The following is a 23,968-nucleotide window of genomic DNA, read 5'->3' as shown; positions in this document are numbered from 1 at the left end:
AGATGATTCTGTGTTGATTCCCTCTGTCTGCATCCAAAAGAAATCGGCTTGGGAGTGAATAGCCCCCCTGTCTCGACAGTTCCCTGTCCTTTGTGGTCTCTGGTCTCTGGAAGTGTGACGTGATGGCCTGAGAATTGGGATTGCTGACTTCCTCAGCACCCCTCCCCCCCATACACACACTCACACACACACTCACTGACACACACATACACCAGCCTGGGCCTCCTACAGTCGGTCACTTCCTCTATAAAGCATCAGCCGCAGCCTCTGCCTCCACATACCCCAGCCCTCTCCCTGGCCGCCTGGAGAACCCTACTCACCCTCGCCGCGCTGTGTTGCAGACTTTCCGCCTCTATCGGGAGTACAAGGACCACGTTCTTGTGAAGGCCTTCATGGAGTGCCAGAAGAGGAGCTTGGTCAACCGGCGCCGGGTCAACCACACGCTGGGCCCCAAGAAGAACCGGGCCCTGCCCTTCGTGCCAATGTCCTACCAGCTATCCCAGACCTACTACAGGTGAGTACCTGTCAGGAGCCCTGGGTACTCTGAGGTTGAGCCACGCCCTGTCTGTAAAGAGGAGCAAAGGAAGCACCGTGGCCATGAAAGCGTGTAGGAGCCGGGGCCCCTCACAGCCTCATATGCAAGATGCAGGCTCTGGGGTTTCCTGCAGCCCCTCACCTCCTTCCTGATGTGGGGATCAGGTGAGCGCTGGCAGCATCTTTGTGTTGGTGGCATTACCATTTTGCAGGTGGTTTCTTTCCGTTTCTCTCGTCAGATGGAGTGGAATCAGTTTTGCATTTAATAATTGGCGTGGCTGGAAGTCCACCCTCCAGTTCCAGCATAGCCTCAGTCCCTCTTCCGCGTAGCCCTGAGACCCGGGAAGCCTCGTGGGCTCATTCGCAGCACCAGCAGCCAGTGCAGGGTTGGGGTGCGGAGGTGCATTCAGACAGGCATCCTCCTGGGGCTCCCTCCTGAAGCACTCTTGCAGTGTGGTTTCATGCTACAGAGGGCATTGCACCACCAGCCTCCTGACCACACGCAGAGAGTCCCTGAGAACATTCCCAAGCTGCCACCTTGATGGTTTCCCCTTCACACTGTTCTCCTTGCCCGCCCTCAGGTCTGCACAGGGCTGCAGTCAGATGCTCAGAGACAGCACCATGAATCTTTTTTTGGTTCTTTGATCCCATCCCTTCCCCGTGACTTCCTCCTCCCCAAACCCTCACCCTGAATGACAGGCCTCTGGGAAGTAGGTGTGGCAGCAGAAGATACGTGTCCAAATCCAACAGGGCCATTTGTCACAGAGACACTGCTCTGACCACATGTCCCCATCTGAACCAAGGGCAGCGGTCAGCAGACAAGGAAGGCCTTTTGGGTCCCTCCCTCTGACCCTGGTAGCAGGGTCGTGGAATGTTGCTCTCTGGACAGAGCCGGGAACGTGACTCACCAGGCGCTGCATGGAGACAGCTTGGGCACACATGTAAGACCAGGGCTGGCTTTGTGCGGAGACTATTATTACAGAAAGCATGTTCACCATCCCTAGTTCAGCAGCTGTGTACAGTGAGCCCCTGTAAGGTGAGCCTGCCAGCGCCCTCCTGGAGCGCCAGGTGAGGCCACATTGAATTAGATGAGGAGACAGGACTCTGCCTGGAAGGTACTCAGGCAAGCGGGGAAGAGAGACACAAACACCGCTAGGTGGGAATGCAGCGCCTTCATCTGGGATGAGACAGAGAGCTTTAGGGGAGAAGTGGGGCGTTTTGCTTAGTTCTCACCATAATGATTTGACATGCTTTTAGCCCATCCAAATGAAGGTTTTCCACGGCTGGCCCTCAGTCAGGCCCTTCCTTTCTTTTTGTCTGTGTAGGATTTTTACGTGGCGATTTCCAAGCACCATCTGCACGGAGTCATTCCAGTTTTTGGACAGAATGCGGGCTGCCGGCAAGTTGGACCAGCCTGATCGTTTCTCTTTCAAAGACCAGGATAATAACGAGCCCACAAACGACATGGTGGCCTTTTCACTGGACGGCCCTGGAGGAAATTGTGTGGCTGTCCTGACCCTCTTCTCTCTGGGCCTCATTTCCGTGGATGTCAGGATCCCGGAGCAGATCATCGTGGTAGACAGCTCAATGGTGGAGAATGAGGTCATCAAAAGGTAAGAGTCCCGCATCTGCAGCATCAGGTCTGGCCACGTGCTAGGCATTGGCCAGATACAGACGGGCAGGGGTCAGCAGTGCCTTCCGGGAGCTTGTGGGATGGGAGTTGCAGATGAGTGACAGGATTATAGGCCGGTGTCCAAGGTGTCCTCTGCTGGTGCCTCCCAGGTGTTATGGGAATCAGCCAAAGAGGACGCAGCACAGCGGGGCAGGGGAGGGGCAGGGAAGAGAAGGGAGGACTGTTCCTGAGGGCCTTGCAACGGAACTGGGGCTTCCTGGGGAAATGAGTGTTTTCTGGGCTGAGAGACGGGCAAGAGGAACAGTCCCCACAGAGATGCAGATATGTGACAAGGGGTGAGCGCGGTGCGCAGGAAGGTGGGAAAGGGGATGGATCTGGGGCAGCCGTCCACACCAGCCTTGGTAATGAAGCACAGCTAGTTGCTGGGGCCACTGCTGAAGCCCAGCTACAGAGGCCTCTTGAGGGAGGGGAGAGGATGCAGTAGCAGCTGGCTGGCCTATGCTCAGGTATCCAGGTCACAATTCCCTTCTAGCCTGGGGAAGGACGGCAGTCTGGAGGATGATGAGGATGAAGAGGATGACTTGGACGAAGGCGTAGGGGGCAAGCGCCGGAGCATGGAGGTGAAACCTGCGCAGGCCTCCCACACCAACTACCTGCTTATGAGGGGCTACTACTCCCCTGGCATCGTCAGCACCCGCAACCTCAACCCCAACGACAGCATCGTGGTCAACTCCTGCCAGATGAAGTTCCAGCTCCGCTGCACCCCTGTGCCCGCCCGGCTCAGGCCCGCTGGTGAGTGCTCCTGCTGGTGCTGTGGGAGGGCCCGGCCTCGCCATCATCCAGGAAGACCCTGAGGCCCGGCCTGGGACCTAGACCTTCAGGCTCCCAAGGCCAGGCGTGCAGCCACAGGACACACAGAAAAACACACCCCATCCTTGCAGCCGACTCAAGGGATGCCTTCCCCAGGTGCCTGTGCTGTGTCCACATCTCTGTGGGAAAGCTCCCCGCACCGCCTCTTTTAGTCACAGCTGTGCTGCAGGCGCCAGCAGTCACTCAGGCGCTCTCACAAGGAAGAGCAGAGCACTTCCGCTTCCCCACCCCGCCCACTCTCCACGGGCGGCCCTGTCACTGCCCGGGCTCTAGTCTCCTGGTGCTTAGCTCTGCAACTCTAAAGTGTGTGCTCTTAGGAACCTTTTAGGTATTATCTTTTGACCCCTTGCTAGGAAAGATAAGTATTCCGCTCACATTCATGATCTCCTGCCTCCTTTACTTCCAATTTTGACACTATTTTAGTTCTATTGATGACCTTTGAAACTTTACTTTTTATTTTTATTTATTTATTTGAAATGATTGAGACGGGGACTCGCTATGTTGCCCAGGCTGGTCTCAAACTCCTGGCCTTAAGTGATTTTCCCACCTCCGCCTCCCAAAGTGATGGGATTACAGGCATGAGCCACCACACCAAGCCTATTTTTTAGAGATAGGGTCTTGCTCTGTTGCTCAGGCTGGAGTGCAGTGGCACGATGATAGTTCACTGTCATCTCTAGCTCCTGGGCTCAGGCCATCCTCCTATCTCAGTCTCCTAAGTAGCTTGGACTATAGGCATGTGCCACCACAGCCAGCTAATTTTTTAATTTTTTGTAGAGACAGGGCCTTGCTCTGTTGCCCAGGCTGGTCTCATGGCCTCCCAAAGTGCTGGGACAACAGGCATCAGCTACCATGCCAGACCTAGTTTATGTAGTATTCTAAATCCTTTGTTGCCATTTCAACGATGTTCTCAGTGTCTTTACCAGGGGCAGATTCTATGTCAAGAAACTCAAGAAACCACCTTCTTTGTTCATCTATAAGAAGCAAGTCCTCATCTGTTCAAGTTTGATCCTGAGATTGCAGCAATTCCATCCCATCTTCAGATTCCACCTCTAGTTCTCTTGTTATTTCCACTGCATCTGCAGTTACTTTCTCCGCTGAAGACTTGAACCCCTCAAAGTCATCCATGAGAGTGGGAATCAATTTCTTCTAAACTCCTGTTGATGCTGGTATTTTGACCACCTCCCCATGAATCACAGATGTTCTTAATGGCATCTAGAATGGTGACTTCTTTCCAGAAGGTTTTCAATTTCCTTTGTCCAGATCCATCAGAGGAATCACTATAATAGCTATAGCTTTACGAAATGTATTTCTTTCTTTTTTTTTTTTTTGAGACAGAGTTTCACTCTTGTCGTCCAGACTGGAGTGCGGTGGCACGATCTCAGTTCACTGCAACCTCCACCTCCCAGGTTCAAGTGATTCTCCTAGCTCAGCCTCCCGAGTAGCTGGGATTACAGTGCCCACCAACACACCCGACTAATTTTTGTATTTTTAGTAGAGACGGTGTTTTACCATGTTGGGCAGGCTGGTCTTGAACTCCTACCCTCAGGTGATCCACCCGCCTTAGCCTCCCAAAGTGCTGGGATTACAGGTGTGAGCCACCATGTCCGGCCATCAAATGTATTTCTTAAATAATAAGACTTGAAAGTGAAATGACTCCTTGATCCATGGGGTACAGAATGGATGTTGTGTTAACAGGCGTGAAAACAACATTCATCTCCTTGAACATCTCCATCAGAGCTCATGGGTGACCGGGGGCATCATGAATCAGCATACCATTGAAAGGAATCTTTTTTTGTCTGAGCAGTAGGTCTCTACAGTGGGCTTAAAATATTCAGTAAGTCACATTGTAAACAGATGTGCTGTCATCCAGCTTTACTGTTCTGTTTATAGAGCACAGGCAGAATAGATTTAGCATAATTCTTAAGGGCCCTAAGAATTTGGGGATGGGAAATGGGCACTGGCTTCAACTTAAAGTCACCAGCTGCATTACTTACTATCGAGAGTGGCCTGTCGTTTGAAGACTTGAAACCAGGCCTTGCCTTTTCCTTTGTAGCCGTGAAAGTCCTAGATGGCATCTTCCAACATAAAGCTGTTTTGTGCACATCGAAAATCTGTTTAGTGTATCCATCTTCGTTAGTGATCTCAGCTAGAGCTTCTGGAGAACTTGCTGCAGCTTCTCCATCAGCACTTGGTGCTTCACCTTTTACTTTTATGTTACGGAGACGGCTTCTTTCCTTAAACTTCATGAACCAACCTCTGCTAGCTTCCAAGTTTTCTTCTGCATCTTCCTCACCTCTCTCAGCCTTCATAGAATTGAAGAGAGTTAGGGCCTTTCTCTGGATTAGGCTTTGGCTTAAGGGAAGGTTGTGGCTGGTTGGATCTAACCAGACTGCTGAAACTTTCTCCATATCAGCAACAATGCTGTTTTTGCTTCATTATTGTTTGTGTGTTCCCTGGAGTAGCACTTTTAATTTCCTTCAAGAGCTTTTCCTTTGCCCTCACAACTTTGACTAACTTTGGCACAAGAGGCCCAGCTTTCATCTATATTGGCTGTCACCATGCTTTCCTCGCAAAGCCTGATATTTTCTAGCTTTTGATGTAAAGTGAGAGATGTCCAACTCTCCCTTTCACTTGAACGCAGAGGGGTCATTATAAGGTTATTAACTGGCCTGACTTCAATATTGTTGTGTCTCAGGAATAGGGAGCCCCAGGAGAGGGAGGAAAATTGGGAATGGCTGGTCCCTGGAGTTGCAGAACACACATGATATTTATTAATTAAGAATGGCTGGTCCCTGGAGTTGCCAGAACACACATGATATTTATTAATTAAGTGTGCTGTCTTATGTGGGCATGGTTTGTGGTGCCCCAAAACAATTACAATAGTAAGGGCAAAGATCACTGATCACAGGCCACCGTCACAGATATGATAATCATGAAAAAGTTGAAATATTCTGAGAATTCCCAAGCATGACAGACACAAATCGAGCACACGGTGTTGTGAAAGTGGTGCCCGTAGACTCTCTTGATGCAGACTTGCCGCAAGCCTTCAGTATGTAAAAAACCCAAAAACACAATATCCGTGAAGCACAATGAAGTGAGGTGCGCTGTTGAAGTTGATGGTGTTCACTGTATGTTTCATAACCACAGTTAGAATTCTATACTTTGTCTGGAGTTTGGATTGAGCAAAAATGTAGTGATAACCTATCAATTATGGCTTTAGCAGAGACATATTCCATAGGAAGCAACAGAAGCCAGCTCTGGCTAGTGTAGGCGAAAGTAGGGTGGGTAGAAGGGACCTGGAGTATCTCACAGGGTCTAAGGAACAGTGGGTACATGAGCAGCAGGAAGGGATGGGACTGGGCCAGCCCTGGTCAGGGACTCCCCGTCAGAGCACTGGACTTTACGGTTCTCGAACCCCAGTCCTCAGCCTCTGTGCCCTTCACTTTACATCTTGAGCAGGAGAATCATAGTGGCCAGGAGAAATCTAGTCAGCTTTGTGTCCCAGTCAGCTGTAGTCAGAGGCCCAGGGTCACAGATCAGGAGCCTGACTGCCAGGGGCCCAGTGTGTCTGCCCAGCAGGTGACCCCTGTGGCTGTCGGGGAAGCAGTGAGTTGGTGCTGGAGCATGCCTTTCCTGAGTGTGGCCTGTGCATTGGTCAGGGGAGGGGGTCCTCTGTTGGGCTGCCTCTGATCTTCCTCTGTGTCCCCACAGCCGCTCCTCTGGAAGAGCTAACAGTGGGAACCTCCTGCCTCCCTGACACGTTCACCAAGCTGATAAACCCCCAGGAAAACACCTGCAGCTTGGAGGAGTTTGTCCTCCGGCTGGAGCTGTCTGGGTATAATCCCGAAGACCTGACTGCTGCCTTGGAGATCTTGGAAGCCATTATAGCCACGGGTTGTTTTGGGATTGACAAGGAGGAGCTGCGCAGACGGTTCTCGGCCTTGGAGAAGGCAGGTGGTGGGCGCACCAGGACGTTCGCAGATTGCATCCAGGTGAGCTGTGCTTTAGGTTAGCCAGATATCACTGAAGCGGAAATTGCAGCTCCCAGGCCAGGTGCACACTGAGGACGGGCTTGATTTGGGGCATAGCATGCTGCGTTCTTTTTAAACATTGAATTAGTCATTAACATTTGAAAACTGGGGCATTTCACGTCCGCTTTGAGGGTGCAGTTGTGGATCCCCGAAGGTCACACGGCTGATGTGGTTCATGAGCCACCAGAGAGGAAGAGAGGCTGCTCCAGGGCACAGGGCTAGCAAGGGGCAGCCCCGGGGCTGGGAGCCAGGCCCGCTTCGTGGGCCTGGGCTGCTCGGGGCACTCAACCCGCCAGGCAGGGGAGGCCACTCCGCTCGTCCCCTGTCACCAGCGTGGAGAGGATCCCGGGCTCCCCACAGACCCCACGTGTCTCCTGCCTCCCCAGGCCCTCCTGGAGCAGCATCAGGTGCTGGAGGTCGGCGGCAACACTGCGCGCCTGGTAGCCATGGGGTCTGCCTGGCCCTGGCTCCTGCACTCCGTGCGGCTGAAAGACAGAGAAGACCCCCAGGCCAGACCCCTGGAGGGGTCTTCCAGAGAAGACAGCCCCACGGAGGGGCAGGCACCTCCTTCTCACAGCCCCCGGGGTACCAAGAGGCGCGCCAGCTGGGCCAGTGAGAATGGGGAGACCGACGCCGAGGGCACCCAGATGACCCCTGCCAAGAGGCCAGCGCTCCAGGACTCAAACTTGGCCCCCAGTGTTGGGCCCGGAGCTGAAGACGGGGCAGAAGCCCAGGCCCCATCTCCACCCCCAGCTCTTGAAGACACCACTGCAGCGGGAGCAGCACGGGAAGACCAAGAGGGTGTCGGGGAGTTCAGTTCCCCAGGCCAAGAGCAGCTGAGCGGCCAGGCGCAGCCTCTAGAGGGCTCTGAAGACCCCAGAGGTACCGCGCGCCTTGTCCCCTACCCCACCTCACCCCACCCTCGCTTTCCCTCCCCTCCGCCCTGATGGGCCTCACACCTTCCTCTGGGATGGGGGACCTGCCACTGGCACAAAAGGGGCTTGACTTTCGCTTCTCAGAGCCTGAGTCCTGAGCGGGATACTGCCTGTAAATGCATTTCCAGGGGAGGGCAGGCCTCCCACATCCCCAGGCAGCACTGTGAGTTCTGGAGCAGGAGCTCAGGCGGTGGGGCCAGTGTGTGCGCTGCAGCGGCTGCTGTGGGGCAGTGACGGCATGGGGGTCTCAACTTCCTCGGGTGGCAGCATGCCCTTTCCTCTCCTGCGCGTCTGTCATCAGCAGCGGCCTTCTCATGTGGCTTCTCTGGGCATTTTTGTTTTCTTTGGGGTGTTTTTGCCTCGAGTTTTATACCACCCTTGTGGTCAGGGCTTCTGGGTGGAAAATGAGGTATTCGCTGGCTTCCTGTGATGTGGGGCTCATCTGGGCCTGGGACGCTGCTTGCATGTGGCGCTGTGTGCAGCAGTCTGCCCGGCCCCGCCACCTCCAGGGTGGCCGCTCTGTGAGATGCTCGTTGTCCTTTTTTTTGACACTTCATCCCCTGAGCCTCGAGGTGCCCTGCTCATGCTAGGTACCATGCTGAAGGTGGGGAGGCAGAGATGGCTTCCCTGACTTTCTGAGTCTCTCACATTCTCTTCCTCTTCCCTCAGGGTGCACAGAGAGTTTTGGAGCCGGCAACATCTCCCAGGCGGTGCGGGAAAGGTGGGTGTGGGGTTCTGGCTCCGGGGCCTGGGGCGGGGCTCTTGACAGGGACTGAGTGTAAGGATTTGTGTGAGGGTCTTTGAGGGTCTTTCCCTAGGTACCAGCTCTGACAGCCTGCCCGGCACCGTGGTTCTCGGCAGGGGTACTTGGAGGGGCGCAGTGGGCGAGCAGCAGGCGTGCTGAGCACCGGCAATGCCCAGGTCGGCCTGGAATGAGGCCTGCGCTTCCAGAATGCCCAGAGCGCTGGTGGAGAACCATGCCTGGTGCTGTCAGCTGTGCTTCACTGGCTCCTCACGGCCCACAGGCAACTCACCCACTCCTGCAGATGAGCTAGGGGTCCACAGAGGGATAAGCCCTGAATGTCCAGCTGCCCCTGGGACAATCATGCCACAGAGTTACAGGAAGCAAGGGGGCCGCAGAAGCCCATCTGGTGGGGGCGCCTCCTGTGAGTGTGTGTACTGACCCCAGATTGGCAGGGCCCAAGCGCCTTGTGTCTTGGCTTTCAGGAGCTCAGGTGTGCCCCCTCCAAGGCCCAGCCATAGTGATGAGAGCCTGGTGTCCAGCTCTTCCGGGTCCGCGCCACTCCTAGGCCCCAGGTGGCTGTTCAGTCCCTGGTTTAGTAACAGAAACGTCTGTTTCGAGGAAAGCGTGCCTGGAATTCTGCGCATGGCATGGAGCAGTGCTTCAGGGTCATGCCCCTGTGAGCTTCGCCACAACCTGGAGGTGGTTTCTGCCTGGGCTGCCAGGAGAGCTGGCAGGTCCAGGAGTCACAACCCTTGTCCCTCTCCTGCCAATGTGGGTGGGCCCACTGAGGCCTCAGTTACAGCTACATCTGAGCAGGACCCCACGTCGTGGTTCCACCCAGCTGGCAGTCAAGGGCCCCTCTGTCCAGACAGGAGAGAAGCGGGGAGTTTGGAGAGCAGAGAGCAAGAGGTGGCCGGTCTCAGCCGTGTGACCTGGGCCAGGCCTAGGACGCCCCTGAGCCTTAGTGTTCTGTCTGAATGAGCTGCTCTCCTGCCCCTGCCAAGCCCTGATGTCAAGCCTTCTCCCTGCAGGGACTGTGAGAGCGTCTGCTTCATCGGCCGGCCGTGGCGTGTCGTGGATGGCCACCTGAACCTGCCCGTATGCAAGGGTATGATGGAGGCCATGCTGTACCACATCATGACCAGGCCTGGCATCCCGGAGAGCTGCCTGCTGCGCCACTACCAGGGGGTCCTGCAGCCCGTCGCCGTGCTGGAGCTGCTCCAGGTGTGGGGCCTTCGCGGGTTCAGCAGGGTGTGGGGTGGCTGGGTGCACTCAATGGCCCAGCCATGATGTTCAGGCCCCAGGCAGCATGTGGTACCACCATCCTGCTTGCCTGCACTCCTCCCCCAGCTTGTCCTGGGCTCCTGCCTCTCAGGCCATCCCTCAGCATCCTTCACCAGCTCCATGCTGCTGGCCAGGCTGGAAGATGGGGTGCCCGGGGTGCTTGTCTCTGATGCTTTCTCTGTGCCAGGGGTCACTAACTCATGAGCCCGCCGGGCCCCATGGGTCAAGCAGCTGTCCCCTGGTGCAGCTGCTTCCTGCTTGGCTGACAGTTGCCCTGTGCTCCCATGGCCCAGTGTGCCTGGGGCCTCTAGCTTCTCTGGCAGCTAGGAGCTTGACGTTCAGTGTCAGATACCCCATGAGCCAAACAAAACCCCACCTGGAAGCCAGTCTTGGCTCACAGGAAGCTGGGATGCAGCCCGCGCTGCAGGCCTCCACAAATGAGATTCAGTGTGGTGGCTCCAGCCAGCACTGTACACCTGCTGCTCGGGCTGCTGCCTCTCCCGCCAGGGCCTTTGCCTGAACCCTCCTGGTACATCCCCACTTGCCTCATGCCCAGTTCAGGTGCCCCCTGCTCTGGGAAGTCGCTCCCTCGTATAGAGAGGGCATTCCATAAATGCTTGAAGAATAAATCAACAAGCAAGTGAGGGCAGTGCCGCTATAACCTGTGTGTCTGGTGTTTCCAGGGCCTGGAGTCCCTCGGCTGCATCCGGAAGCGCTGGCTGAGAAAGCCAAGGCCCGTCTCGCTCTTCTCTACACCCGTGGTGGAAGAGGTGGAGGTGCCCTCCAGCCTGGACGAGAGCCCCATGGCCTTCTATGAGCCCACCTTGGACTGTACCCTCCGGCTGGGCCGTGTGTTCCCCCACGAGGTCAACTGGAACAAGTGGATCCACCTCTAGGACCCCTGTGGGCATCCCCTCCCTCCCAGCCACCGCCTGCCACACCACTCCTGCCTGATGCTTGGCAGACCCCACTGTGCCCTGGCCTTGGGTCTGCCGAGCCTCCTGCAGCAGGGGACGGGTGCTCTGGCCAGAGTCACAGCCCGACACGTTTCCCACTGTACTGGAACTCTGGAAAGAGGGGCTCCCCCACCTGCCTGTCCCCCAGGCTCTTCTGGGCCTGCCCCTTGGGAACTGGCCTCATCACACCAGGAGTTGGTGCTTCTTGTCTCTGGGTCTCCGGAGTTCGCCCCGCCTGTGCACACCTCACATTCCCGACTCCAGCCATCTCTGCAGGATCTCCTGGCTCTTTGAGTGCCCAGGTGCCACCAAGAGGAAGGGCCTTGTGGGATACACCTTGCAGAATAGGGATCGGTGTGCCCTGCTGTGAGGGGCCCCCCATGGGGACTGTGGCCCCTCTGCAGGCAGGACATCCAACCCCTGGCTGGGACTGAACCACCCAGAGCGGAGCAGCTCCCTTCCTGGCCTTGCGAGTCACCTGGCAGGCCCCAGCTGGGCTGGCTATCCGTGTCCCTCGGCCTGGCTGGTGATTCCCCGTGGGCCAGAAATGAAGAGTCCCTGTAGGTTTTGGTTTTGTTTGTTTTATTTTGTTCTTTCACCTTTTTTCCTCATTAAAAAAAAAAAAAAAAGTCCCTGTGGAGTGTACTTATTTATTTTTTGATTAGAGGGAAGTAAAATGCATTCTGTTTTGTGTGTTTCCTAAAGAATCAGTGATTCCCCTAGGGGACTCCCTGCTTTGGCTGCAGAACAACCTGGAATGGCTGTTCCCATTGAAACCAAAGGAAGAGGGAAGGCCCCTATCCTAAGCTCAGCAGCCCCGCCCAGCCTCAGCCAGCAGGTGAGAGATGGCCTCCAGGATGGAGAGAGGCACAGGCAGCTCCCTCACCACCTTCTCAGCTGGTCCCAGGCCTGTCCCCCACAGAGCAACTCCCAGCTCAGTGCCAGGCCCACGATCAGCTCAGCTCAGCACAGCGCGTGTTGGCAGGGCCTGCGGGATGGGTCTGGCCCCTTGAAGTTCTCTTGAGCTCACATTGTTACATTTATTTAGGTTAGTTGCCAACATTTTTAAAATGTAGAGTTAACATTTTTTTTAAAAAAGTTCAGATTTCTGTCTTCTCTTAAAATGGAAAGTTCCAGTAACAATGGACTTAGCTTCCTGCCTGTGGCCGTCAGAAGTGCTAAGCAGAGGCCGCTCCCTCTAGGTGGGGTGTGCCCTAACCTGGCCAGCTGTGTCTCACACCCACCTGCTGCTTCTCTCACCTAGAAAAGTGTCCCCTCTGGGGAACATGTACCCCTGACCTAACCCACCTTCCAACCCTATGTCTCCATCCTCCCTCTATGAGGGACCAGGGCCCTGGTCACTCTGGGCGACACTTCTGGGTGAGGAGGGACAAAGGCAGAGACTTGGGAGTCAGAGTCCTGAGAGTGAGTCCCCACACTGCCAAGCGTGGTCAGGTCTTAGTGTCCATTTTTTTTCCCTTTAAAGTTTCACTCAAATGTAGAAACAATAGTGTTCTATGGGATTTCTGAGGCAATCAAGTAGAATAATGGATGTGGTCTGCTTCGTAAATAAAATACTGTACAAATGCTAATTATTTGGTAAAGTGTGGTGGGGTGGAAGAAAGGTTTGGGAATCCAGTAAATGTTTCTTTAAAAACTGACCCCGCATTCACATTTCAGAGCCTTCGTTTTGTCGTCTGAAAACTGGGGGAAGAGTATCTCCCTCGAGGGAGGGCCAGATGAGCTGAAGAGCACTGGGTGCAAGTGCATAGTCGGGTTCAGCAGGTTTCCTTCTTTGCCTGTGCCTCCCAGATGATGGAGAGTGTGGGCATGTGTTGGGAGATGGGACATAGGGATGGTGGGGACAGCTCTCAGATGGTGAGATGGGGCTTCTGTGAACACCAGCCCACATCCCCATTCTGCCCAAGGATAATCTGTTGCTTCTTCCCCTCCCTCCTACCCATCATGAAGACCCTCATCTGCCCACCCATCTATCCATCCATTCACCTACCTATCCATCCATTCATCTGTCCATCCATCTATCTGCCCATCCATCCATCCATCCATCCATCCACCCAACTATCCACCTACCCATCCATCCCATCCATCCATCCATCCATCCATCCATCCATCCATCCATCCATCCACCCACCTACCCATCCATTCATCTGTGCATTCATCTACCCATCCATCCACTCATCTGTCCATCCATCCATCCATCTGCCTATCCATCCATCCACCCACCTACCCATCCACCCATTCATTTGTCCATCTGTCCATTCATCCACCTACCCATCCATTCATTCATCTGTCCATCCATCCATCTACCCATCCATCCATCCATCCTTCCAAGGCAGCTCTGTGCCCCTCCAAGCTCTGCACAGAAGTCTCCAGAAGCCACAGCATTGACCAGTAGTTGTGAGCTGAGATGCCTTCAGGGGCCAGGCAGGTAACAGAGGAAAGGGGCCTTGGGTTAAATACTAGGGAGTGATAGCAACTGTGGAAAACTAAAATGTGTATGCCCAGGCTGTGAAGGAATGCAAATTTGGAAGAAACATTAAGCACTAACTACCAAACAAAACCTACAAAGGGGCAAAAATGGATCTCTGACCCCTTTGCGGCACCCGCACGAGGCCTGGACACCTTGGCTTTGTGTCCCCAGCTTCCATGTACCCCACAGTCTTGCCCTCCTCACTCTTAATTCTTTTTTGTTTTTCTTAGATAAGCAAATACGTGAATGCGTTCTCTGTTAAACACATTTCAAATCCGGCTAAAGCCTCTGGGCCGCTCTCCTTCAGGGCCCCTCCCACTTTCCCTCTTCCCATTTCCATCCGTATATGTCTGTGCACGCCCTGGGAAGCCCGGGCCTGTAACATAAAACACGCCCTCAGCACGGCTCACTCAGCGACCCCCCAACCACGTCCGCATCAGCATGTCTATTATGGGAGTGTACTGAGGAAGTAGCCAAAGCTTTAGCGGAAAACCACCCAGGAAAGCTTCACCAGAGAGTCGTTCTCCACTACAGCAATGCCCCTGCTCACTCCTCATCAAACAAGGGCAATTTTGCAAGCGTTTCCATGGGAAATTATTAGGCACTCACCTTATAGTCCTGATATGGCTCCTTCTGACTTCTTTTTGTTTCCTGATCTTAAAAAGAAAAAAAAACTTTAAAGGGCACTTTTCTTCAGTTAATAATGTAAAAAGATGGCATTGCCATGGTAAAATTCCCAAGACCCTCAGTTTTTCAGGGAGGGGCTGAGTGGCTGGTCTCATCGCCCACCAAAGTGTCTTGACCTTGATGGAACTTATGTTGAGAAAGAAAGTTTGTTTCTTATTTTTAATCTTTGAATTCCATTTTCCACGAACTTTTTTTTTCTTTTTCCTTTTTTTTTTTGAGACAGGGTTTCGCTCTTGTTGCTCAGGCTGGAGTGCAATTGCGTGATCTCGACTCACTGCAACCTCCGCCTCCCGGGTTCAAGCGATTCTCCTGCCTCAGATTCCAAGTAGCTGGGATTACAGGCATGCGCCACAACGCCCGGCTAATTTTGTATTTTTAGTAGAGACGGGGTTTCTCCATGTTGGTGGTGTGAGCCACCGCGCCCGACCTCCACAAAGGTTTTGAAGTCGCGAATGTGTGTATCTGTGCACATACATGCTGTGTATGTATGTATTTGTGTGTGGGCATGTGTGTGTGTGAGTGTGCATGTATGCGCGTGCGTGGAGTCTCCCTCCTTACCTCCAATGCCCAACACAGGTCCATCCACCCAAAGGGTAGAAGTCAGCCTTTGTTGAATTAAGCAAAACCCTGCCAGTTCACCCTGTCCTCATCGCCCATATTCTCTACCGCAGAGGGCTGCTGTGGCGATTGTCCAGGGTCCCCTTTATAAGCGCCAGGCAGATGCACTTCTGTGTCCCTTTCCCCCTGGACAGCAGAGCGCGCGGGCACTGCCTTCAGCCGACACCTACAGATTGCAGTGCTTACCAGCAGGTGGCAGCAGCCGCCCAAGCGTCTCTGTTTCCCGTTACTTCGTCTTGGTTTCCAAATGTCAAGTGCTCTTGGTCCATACAGGCTCCAGGGTGAGGCCAGTAAGAACTGACTGGGGCAGGGCATGACTTATCCATAAAATCGATGATATCCTAGCAACAAGATTTCCTGAGCACTTGCCAGATGCCAGACACTGTTCTGGGCACATTATACACCTTAACTCCTGGCTCCACAACAGCCCTAAGACGTCTGCCTGATCAGTATACTCATCTCATAGATGAGGAAGCTGAGGTGCAGGAGGTAAAAATCATGTCCACAGGGCTGGAGGCTGGAAAGCAGATCTGCTGGTATTCCCAGTCTGCCAGCCTCAGGGACCTCCCCATCGCACTGCCTTCCAGGGATGGGATTTGTTTTGGGTTGGTGGGGGAGCCAGCACTGTGCTGGGAGACTCCCTAAAGAGTAAGATGAAAGGGTTTCTTATCTGGGGTCATCAATTTTTTGTTTTCTTTGAGACAGAGTCTCACTCTGTCGCCCAGGCTGGAGTGCAGTGGTGCGATCTCGGCTCACTGCAACCTCTGGCTCCTGGGTTCAAGTGATTCTCCTGCCTCAGCCTCCAGAGTAGCTGGGATTACAGGCACCCACCACCACATCCAGCTAATTTTTGTATTTTTAGTACAGGCGGGGTTTTGCCACGTTGGCCAGGCAGGTCTTGAACTCCTGCCCTCAGGTGATCCACCCACCTCGGCCTCCCAAAGTGCTGGGATTACAGGCATGAGCCACCACACCTGGCCTGGGGCCATCGATTTTTGAAAGAGAAACCTTCACATTTGTCACCCTTAGACACAGGGGGAAGACCTGTGATTGCCCCATGGTCTCAGCAATGATGGAAGGGCTCTTGCTCTCATTACAGACTCCCTAGGAGGTGGCCTGTTTCATCTCCACACCTCATTCTGTGCCCTTTCTAGGTCTGGGGCAGATAGTTCCCTCCTCTCTACATACTGCTTTGCCAGTCACTGCTCTGCCATTGATTGATTGATTGATTCACTCACTTATTCAATATTTTTGAGCACCTGCTCTATACCAGGCACTGTTCTAGGCTCTGAGACCCAGCGGAGACTTAGATCCCTGCTCTAGTGGGGATAGACAGTAAATATGATGGATAAATAACACAGATGTATGAAAGGGTATATAATAAGTGTGATGGAAAAAACAAAACCAGGCAGCGGGGTGTTGCACTTTGAATAAAGGGCCCAACCCAACGCGGAGAAGGTGACGTCGGAGCAGACTTGACTCCATCCTCTCATCTTGCACGAATGTGTGGGTGTTTCCTGGCGGCAGACAAGTCCCCTCCTTATTCTTCCCTGTCGAGAGTTTAAAGGAAGCACCTGCTTCCTTTACTATCAGTGGAATGGGCTCCTGGGAGCGGCAGTGCACGTGCTCACCGCTCCATCTTCCCCCGGAAGTCCCCTTCCTGGGTTCCGCCGGTGCACCTGGGGCTGGGTGGGCTGCACAGGGCTGTGCCATACCATGGGGCCAGCAGCTGGGCCCAGGCAAACAACATCCCCAAATAGGAGGGAGGAAGGGGCTTTCACCTCCAGCGGGGGGACCAAAAGGAGCTCAGGAATAGGGCAGGGCATGATGGACTCCAGGCAAATCACTGCCTTTTTCTGGGTCCTCACTTCCCTTTGTCTCCTCCCATTGTTAGAGCAACTGGGACCCCCAGACAGCATCCCAGGCTGAGATCTCGCAGGAACTGTTGATGGTTGGAGAGCTGGGGTTATGTGTTTGTTGCATCCCAGCAGAGAGCAATGCAAGCTTCAAGGCATCTGGAGGGAAGCATTTATGAACTCTCTGGGAAGGTGATTGGAAAGGGCTGGGGCCACAGCCCTCTTCTCCTGTGACCTGGAGCCTAGCTCAAGGTGATAATAGAAAGACAACCCACCTCTGGCCAGGCGTGGTGGCTCACGCCTGCAATCCCAGCACTTTGGGATGCTGAGGGGGGCGGATCACTTCAGGTCAGGAGTACGAGACCAGCCTTACCAACATGGTGAAACCCCGTCTCTACTAAAAATACAAAAATTAGCCGAGTGTGGTGGCACGTGCCTGTAATCCCAGCTACTCAGGAGGCTGAAGCAGGATAATTGCTTGAACCTAGGAGGCGGAGGTTTCAATGAGCGGAGATCACGCTATTGTACTCCAGCCTGGGTGACAGTGTGAGACTCTGTCTAAAAATCAAACAACAAAAACAAATAAACAAACAAAAGACACAAAGACAACTGACATCTAATAAGGGCTTGTTCCACCCTCTCTTTTCATTCCCAGAGCAAGCCGAGAGGCTGATTCCTAACCTCCACTTTATAAAAGAGAAAACTGAGGCTCAGCGACAGCAAATGACTTGCCCTTAGAGCCTGGTCTTCTGGGCCCTTTGAATGGGGTGATATGGTTTGGTTGTTTGTCCCCTCCAAATCTCATGTTGAACTGTGATTCTCAATCACAGTTGGAGGTGAGGCCTGCAGGAAGGTGATTGGATCATGGGGGCAGACCCCTCCTGAACAGCTTAGCACCATCCCCTTGGTGATGAGTGAGTTGATCCCAGTCACTTCATGGGAGATCTGGTGGGGTTTTTTGTTTGTTTGTTTTTGTTTTGTTTTGTTTTTTTGAGACAGTATGGCTCTGTTGCCCAGGCTGGAGTACAGTGGTGTGATCTCGGCTCGCTGCAACCTCTGCCTCCTGGGTTCAAGCAGTTGTCCTGTCTCAGCCTCCCAAGCAGCTGGGACTACAGGCACAAGCCGCCAAGCCCAGCTGATTTTGTATTTTTTTTTAGTAGAGATGGAGTTTCACCACATTGCTCAGGCTGGTCTCAATCTCCTGACCTCAGGTGATCCACCCACTTTGGCCTCCCAAAGTGCTGGGATTACAGGCATGAGCCACTGTGCCCAGCCAATCTGGTTGTTTAAAAGAGTCTGGGACCTCCCACTTTGCTCTCTTCCTTCTACTCTTGCCAGGTGACACGCAGGCTCCCCCTTCGCCTTCCGCTGTGATTGGAAGCTTCCTGAGGCCTCACCCAGAATAAATGCTGGTGCCATGCTTCCTGCACAGCCTGCAGAACTGAGAGCCAATTAAGCCTCTTTGTAAATTACCTAGACCCTGGTATTTCTCTTTTTTATTTTTATTTTTTGAGACAGGATCTCTCTGTTGCTCAGGGTGGAGTGCAATGGTGCCATCTCAGCTCACTGCAACCTCTGCCTCCTGGATTCAAGAGATCCGCATGTCTCAGTCTCCTGAGTAGCTGGGATTACAGGCATGTGCCACCATGCTGGACTAATTTTTGTATTTATAGCAGAGACAGGGTTTTGCCATGTTGGCCAGGCTGGTCTTGAACTCCTGGCCTCAAGGGATCTGCCTGCCTCAGCCTCCCAAAGTGCTGGGATTATAGGCCTGATCCCAGCCTAGCCTGGTATTTCTTCATAGTGACACAAGAACTAATACAGGTCCTTCCTTAGGATGGAAGGAGAGTCCTTACTGTGGAGATAATATCAGAATAATGCTAGAACACTTTCTGCTGCAAGGGACAGAAACCCACCTCAAACCAGCTTAAGCAAAAAAATGAAATTTTTCAGCTCATTGATTCAGCTAGGGTAGGCAGGGTTATGCTGTGGTAACAAACAGCCCCATCTCAGCAGCTTAGAACAACAAAGGATTGATTCTTTGCTCATGATACACGTCTATCACAAGTGAACTGAAACTTCAGTCTGTATCTCCTCACTCAAGGGCCCAGGTGCCCAGGCAGATGGAGCAGTCACCATCATCATCTGTCTCTGTGACAGAGGAAAAACACCCTAGGGGGCGTGGCAGACATCTGAAAAATGCTCTGCCCAGAAGTGAGACTTATCACTTCTGCTCACAACTGCCCAGTCCCAGCCAGTCACATGGCCCCATCTAGCTACAGAAGGTCAGGACGTACAATCCTGCCATGTGCCCAGCATATGGTGAACAGCATAATGACTTCCATACTCATGTATCTAAACGGTCCAGGAGAAATGTGGTTTCAGGCATGGCTGGATCCGGGATCTCAAGAGCTATTACTAGGACTATGTCTCCATCTCTCAGCTCTGCTTTCTTGTGTGTTTCTTGCTGCCCCTCCCAGTACCCTCCTTACAGCTTAGTAATCCCAGCAGAAAGAGAGCATGGACCAGCTAGGGTATGTCTGTCCCTAAACTGTACTGTTGCCAGGGGGAAGAAATGTCCTTTTGGACAGGCCTGGGTCACGTAGCCACTCCCAGAGCTGGGGTCAGCCACATCTCCAAACTGCTGCACAGGCAGATGCAGCAGGCACCCACAGGGGTCTGCTAAACCTTCCTCACCTCTTGATCTAGGTACTTTCCGGCAGAGCAAGGTGAAAAAGAGCTGAAATTGGCATCAGGAGCCCAGAGTTCTGGTTCCAACTCCAATCACTCATTCAGTGTGTGACCTCAGGCGGGTCACCAGCCTGAGCTGTGCCTTCATTTCATCTGTCAAATGGATGACTCTGCCCCTCAGAGCTTGCAGACGGCAAGGTGAGGAATGTGGCAGCTGGGAAAGTGATGTTGCTATCGGTCCCCCTTCCTCTTAAGTGAGGTTTGTCAGCAATTCTGGCCTGGTCTTTGGAGGGCGAGGAGCCACCTGTCCCACTTGCTCCTGACCCTTAGTCAACCTCCAGGTCTTTGTCCAAGCTCTTCCCTCTGCCGCAAATAGCTGGTACATCTAACAACGCCCATACATTTTTCCTTTTTTTTTTTTTTTAATGAGACGTGGTCTCGCTCTGTCACCCAGGCTGGAGTGCAGTGGTGCGATCTCTGCTCCCTGCAACCACCATCTCTCAGATTATCCTGCCTCAGCCTCCTGAGTAGCTGGGATTACAGGTGCGCACCACTGCACCCAGTTAATTTTTGTATTTTTAGTAGAGACTGGGTTTCACCACATTGCCCAGGCTGGTCTCCAACTCCTGACCTCAAATGGTCTGCCCGCCTCGGACTCCCAAAGTGCTAGGATTACAGTCATGAGCCACCACTCCCAGCCTCCTATTCATTTTTTCAAAGTCCAACCAACACCACCTCCTCCCTGAAGCCCCCTGCCCCTCTTGATGTTCTCTCTGGGCTACCATCGGTGAGCTGGGACTCACTCATACCAGCCAAGAGAGCACACTGTGCGTATCTCTTCCCAACTTTGTGTTTAGACTCATCAGGAGCATGAAATTACACCATGGAAATAAGCAAATGCTACGAATCAGGCTTTATTGAGTGCTACTATGTGCCAGGCTGGGACTAAAGGCAGTGAACAAAATAGACAGAGTTGCTGGCCTGGTATGACTTGTGTTTTATCTTTATCTTTGTTTCCAATATGCGTTTATCTCTGTCTGTCCAACCAACAATTCTTCCTTCAAGCTTTTTATTAAAGCCATTAAGAGTAATAGCAAAGACTTTTGCACCAACTTAATAATACCCTCCTATCCACCCACACATCCATCCATCCTCCATCCACCCGCCTACCTACTAATCCGTCCTTTCAGGTGAGCCAGCTCTTGTCTCCAACTTTTATTTTTAAGAGACAGGGTCTTGATCTGTGACCCAGGCTGGAGTGCAACGGTGTAATCACAGCTCACTGCAGCCTCAAATTCCTGGGCTCCAGCGATCCTCCCACCTTAGCCCCCCGAGTAGCTGGGACTACAGGCAAAGCACCACCATGCCTGGCTAATTTTTAAAAATAATAATAATTTTTGTAGAGATGGGGCCTTGCTATGTTGCCCAGGCTGGTCTTGAACTCCTGGCCTCAAGTGATCCACCTGCCTTGGCCTCCCAAAGTGCTGAGATCACAGGCGTGAGCCACTGCTCCCAGCCCTCCAACTTTGCTCCTCTATGCTTATAAGTTGAGTTCCCTTCAAAGGTGGGATTCTGAGGAGCCTCATCTGCCCCAGTCCAGAGCCCCCCAGTCTGGCCTCAGGCCTTCCCCAACCATCTGTGTTCCCCTCCCCCACCCAGCAAGCTCTGGGTGCAGGAGAGCTGCGCTGCTTTCCTGGGAGCCTGTGGCTCAGGTGGCACCCACAGGTGGCTGCTGGAACCTGTTGCCCCCAAGAAGGTGTGAAAACCACAGCACATCTGGACCCAACAGTCCCTAGGATGCAGGTGCATGGGGTGTTGAGGGCTGCCCCGCCTCCGTGCAGAAGCTGTGCTTCCACTCTTGTGCTCCCATCCAAGTCTCACATCCCCCGATCCCAGGCTCACAGTCCCACTCTTATAACCATCAGTGTTCTAGAATCTTCCAGCCTCCTGCCAGGCACCAAGGACTCTCATGCATTCTCTCAGCTACCTCTCCCAACCACCCCACTTCACAGATGAGTCACGAAGGAGCCTTCAGCAGGACTGACCTCTGCTGACTTCCAACCCAACCCTGTTCCAAAAGCATGGGTGAGCCAGAGCTGCTGGCTCCTCCAGCACAGCCCTGCAGCCTGCAGTCTGACCTTTGGGGAGGAAGACGGGGCCGGGCTAGGGTGGCCCCAGCTCTACTAAAAATACAAAAATTAGCCAGGCATGGTGGTGTGTGCCTGTAATTCCAGCTACTCGGGGGCTGATGCAGGAAATCGCTTGAACCCGGGAGACAGAGGTTGCAGAGAGCCGAGATCGTACCACTGCATTCCAGCCTGGGCGACAAGAGTGAAACTCTGTCTCAAAAGAAGAAAAAAAAAAATGTTGCTAAGAAATATTTTCTTAGCTTCTTAATTCACATTTCAACAGGTTCTCTGATAAATCATTGACAAACAACTTGACCTCCCTTCAATTCTCCAGGATAAACAAATAAGGATTTATTGGCAGGATTGAAGTGGGGCAGGATAGGGGGCCCAGCAGGACGTGTGGCTGGAGCACACTGCATAGTTCCAACCGGCACCCCTCCTCCATGAGTGCCACGGGGGGAGGGTCCCATAAGCCATGGCCTGCTACATAATTGGTGTTTAATAAATATCTCTTGGGTGCATAAAGGGAATTTTTAAAAACTTAGTAGCAGAAGTTAGAAAAAGAAATCTTGGTTGGTGGGGAGCTGTTTCCAAGAGACGAAACGGACTGATTTTAAGCCTGGAAACCCCCCCGAGTGGCCCTCTGCAGACGGGACGGCCCCGCCGGCGCCCAGGCTGTCACTGATGATTGATGTTCTCACCCCCACCCGCCTCAGCTCTGGCCGCAGAAGGAAGGAAGCTGACGTTTATCGAGGGTCTGCTCTGGGCTGCGTACTGTACATGGGTGACATCACCAATTTCCCCCAGGTAGGTCATGCCTTCCCCATTGTCCAGATAAGGAAACTCTAGCCCAGAGAGGGGAGGCGACTTGGCTCAGGTAGCACAGCCAGAAGGTATCAGAGTCGGGATTCAGACCTTTGTCCATGGGCCTCCCCAAATCTTCCCATTCCCAGGGTCACCATGGGCTCACTCTATCCCCTTTCCCTTCCTGCTGGCAGGTGATAAGGAACAATATGGACTTCTGGCAGCTCCTGGAGGCAGACGCTGGAGGGCTGGGCTCGGCCTTGGTCACAGGCAATACCCTGATCCCACAAAGCCCCGGAGGTGCTGTGGACCAGCTTGCAACACAAGACCTTAGAAGGGAGGATGGCTGTTGTCATCTGTTGACCACAGACAGGTTTGCTGTGCACACTGGTGCACATGGGTGAGCTCCATGGGTCCAGACATGTACAGGGCAGGTGAATGCATGGAGTACCATGGGCATTATCCCAGGCCCACAGGCACATGCAATCACACAAACATGTGGACATGCCACTGTGCACCTAAGACACACACACACAGGCATATGCACACACACACGCATATGCACACACACACACACACACACAGACACTGTAAACATCAGGCTCAAAGGCCCATCCAGGAGACCAAAGGCTGTAGGTGTCTTCACATCACAGCCCAGGTGACCTTGTCTCTGGCTCAGGGCCCAGTGGCCTGGCCAGCTCTGGACATCCAGTCAGCTTCACTAGCTGGCCTGGGGTCCAGGGCTCGAAAGTGGCGGGGGAATGACCACCCACTGGCGGAGGTAGCTCCGGGGGGGTCCTTCATCCCCGGGGCTGGTGAAGTCACATTCTACAGGGCTGCTGCAGTCAGAGCCCACGAAGCCACTGTCAAACGTGTCCATATCCAGGCCGGCTGGGGGTGAGCCCGCCTCACTCTCTGAGACCCCTCCAGGCGACCGGCCACCCCAGGGCAGTCCCCCAGCCCAGTCCTCCCCATCTGCAAGGGGTGGCTTTAGTCTGTCCAGGAGGCTTCCCAGGGGTCCTCCTAGCCCAGGGCTGCCAGCTGAGACACAGCCACAGGAGAGGACTGTGGTCCCTGCACCCAAGAGTGGGTCCTCTAGGCCTGGGCTGGGCTCCAGGCCAGCGTCCAGGTCCAGGGCTGGGTAGCCGTCATCCTCACAGCTGCAGGGCCAGGTGCATGGTCCCTCTGCATCTCGCACAGTCACTGTGTCAATGGACACCAGGCCGTACGGCCGGTCCCTCTCCTCACTGTAAGCTGAGCCCCCCAAGCTCTGGGCCGTCGGCCAGAAGCTGGGTTTGGGCACACCGTCAGACTCCACCAGCTCTGCTGGTTCTTGTAGCTCTGTGAGCTGCAGCCTCTTGGCCGGGCTCTGTGGTGGGTGGCAGCTGTACACCTCCAGGGTGGAGGGCACCTCTGGGCTCCAGGATCCCAGCTCCAGGCTGGAGCCAGTGAAGGGTGCACCCACCCATTTCTGTGAGAAAGAAAAAGAGAGAGAGAGTCACAGCACAGGATGAGGGTAAGGTGAGGGTTTATTCAGTTTTTTACTTTTATTCCTTTGAGACAGTCTGGCTCTATTGCCCAGGCTGGAATGCAGTGGTGCCATCTCGGCTCACTGCAACCTCTCCCTCCCAGGTTCAAGTGTGCCTGTCACCACACCTGGCTAATTTTTGTATTTTTAGTAGAGACGTGGTTTCACCATGTTGG

The 23,968-nt window shown here is 53.6% G+C and overlaps 2 protein-coding genes across 7 annotated transcripts in view; one reads left to right on the top strand and one right to left on the bottom strand.

The window, feature by feature from the left end:
- GTF3C1 (general transcription factor IIIC subunit 1) overlaps positions 1–11,670 on the top strand; it is an 89,727-nt gene extending 78,057 nt beyond the window's left edge. The window contains exons 30-37 of one of the 2 annotated variants that reach the window (XM_032157185.2): positions 342–514; positions 1,860–2,147; positions 2,700–2,959; positions 6,749–7,029; positions 7,455–7,950; positions 8,673–8,724; positions 9,780–9,972; positions 10,716–11,670. In XM_032157185.2, the coding sequence (XP_032013076.1) occupies positions 342–514; positions 1,860–2,147; positions 2,700–2,959; positions 6,749–7,029; positions 7,455–7,950; positions 8,673–8,724; positions 9,780–9,972; positions 10,716–10,928 (1,956 nt within the window). In that variant the 3' untranslated portion in view covers positions 10,929–11,670. The remainder of the gene's footprint in view (positions 1–341; positions 515–1,859; positions 2,148–2,699; positions 2,960–6,748; positions 7,030–7,454; positions 7,951–8,672; positions 8,725–9,779; positions 9,973–10,715) is intronic. The other variant, XM_058440848.1, reaches the window with a different exon arrangement.
- An 8,559-nt stretch (positions 11,671–20,229) lies between these two features.
- IL21R (interleukin 21 receptor) overlaps positions 20,230–23,968 on the bottom strand; it is a 51,740-nt gene continuing 48,001 nt past the window's right edge. For 4 of the 5 annotated variants that reach the window (XM_032157177.2, XM_032157178.2, XM_032157182.2 and 1 more), the window contains one exon: positions 20,236–23,735. In XM_032157177.2, the coding sequence (XP_032013068.1) occupies positions 22,986–23,735 (750 nt within the window). In that variant the 3' untranslated portion in view covers positions 20,236–22,985. Of the gene's footprint in view, positions 23,736–23,968 lie in introns of all 5 variants that reach the window. The other variant, XM_058440847.1, reaches the window with a different exon arrangement.

Source organism: Hylobates moloch, unplaced genomic scaffold (assembly GCF_009828535.3).
Source record: "Hylobates moloch isolate HMO894 unplaced genomic scaffold, HMol_V3 SCAFFOLD_6, whole genome shotgun sequence".
NCBI classification, from domain to species: Eukaryota; Metazoa; Chordata; class Mammalia; order Primates; family Hylobatidae; genus Hylobates; species Hylobates moloch.
Note: the sequence above shows the minus strand (reverse complement) of the source record. Positions and strands in the feature narration are given on the sequence as shown.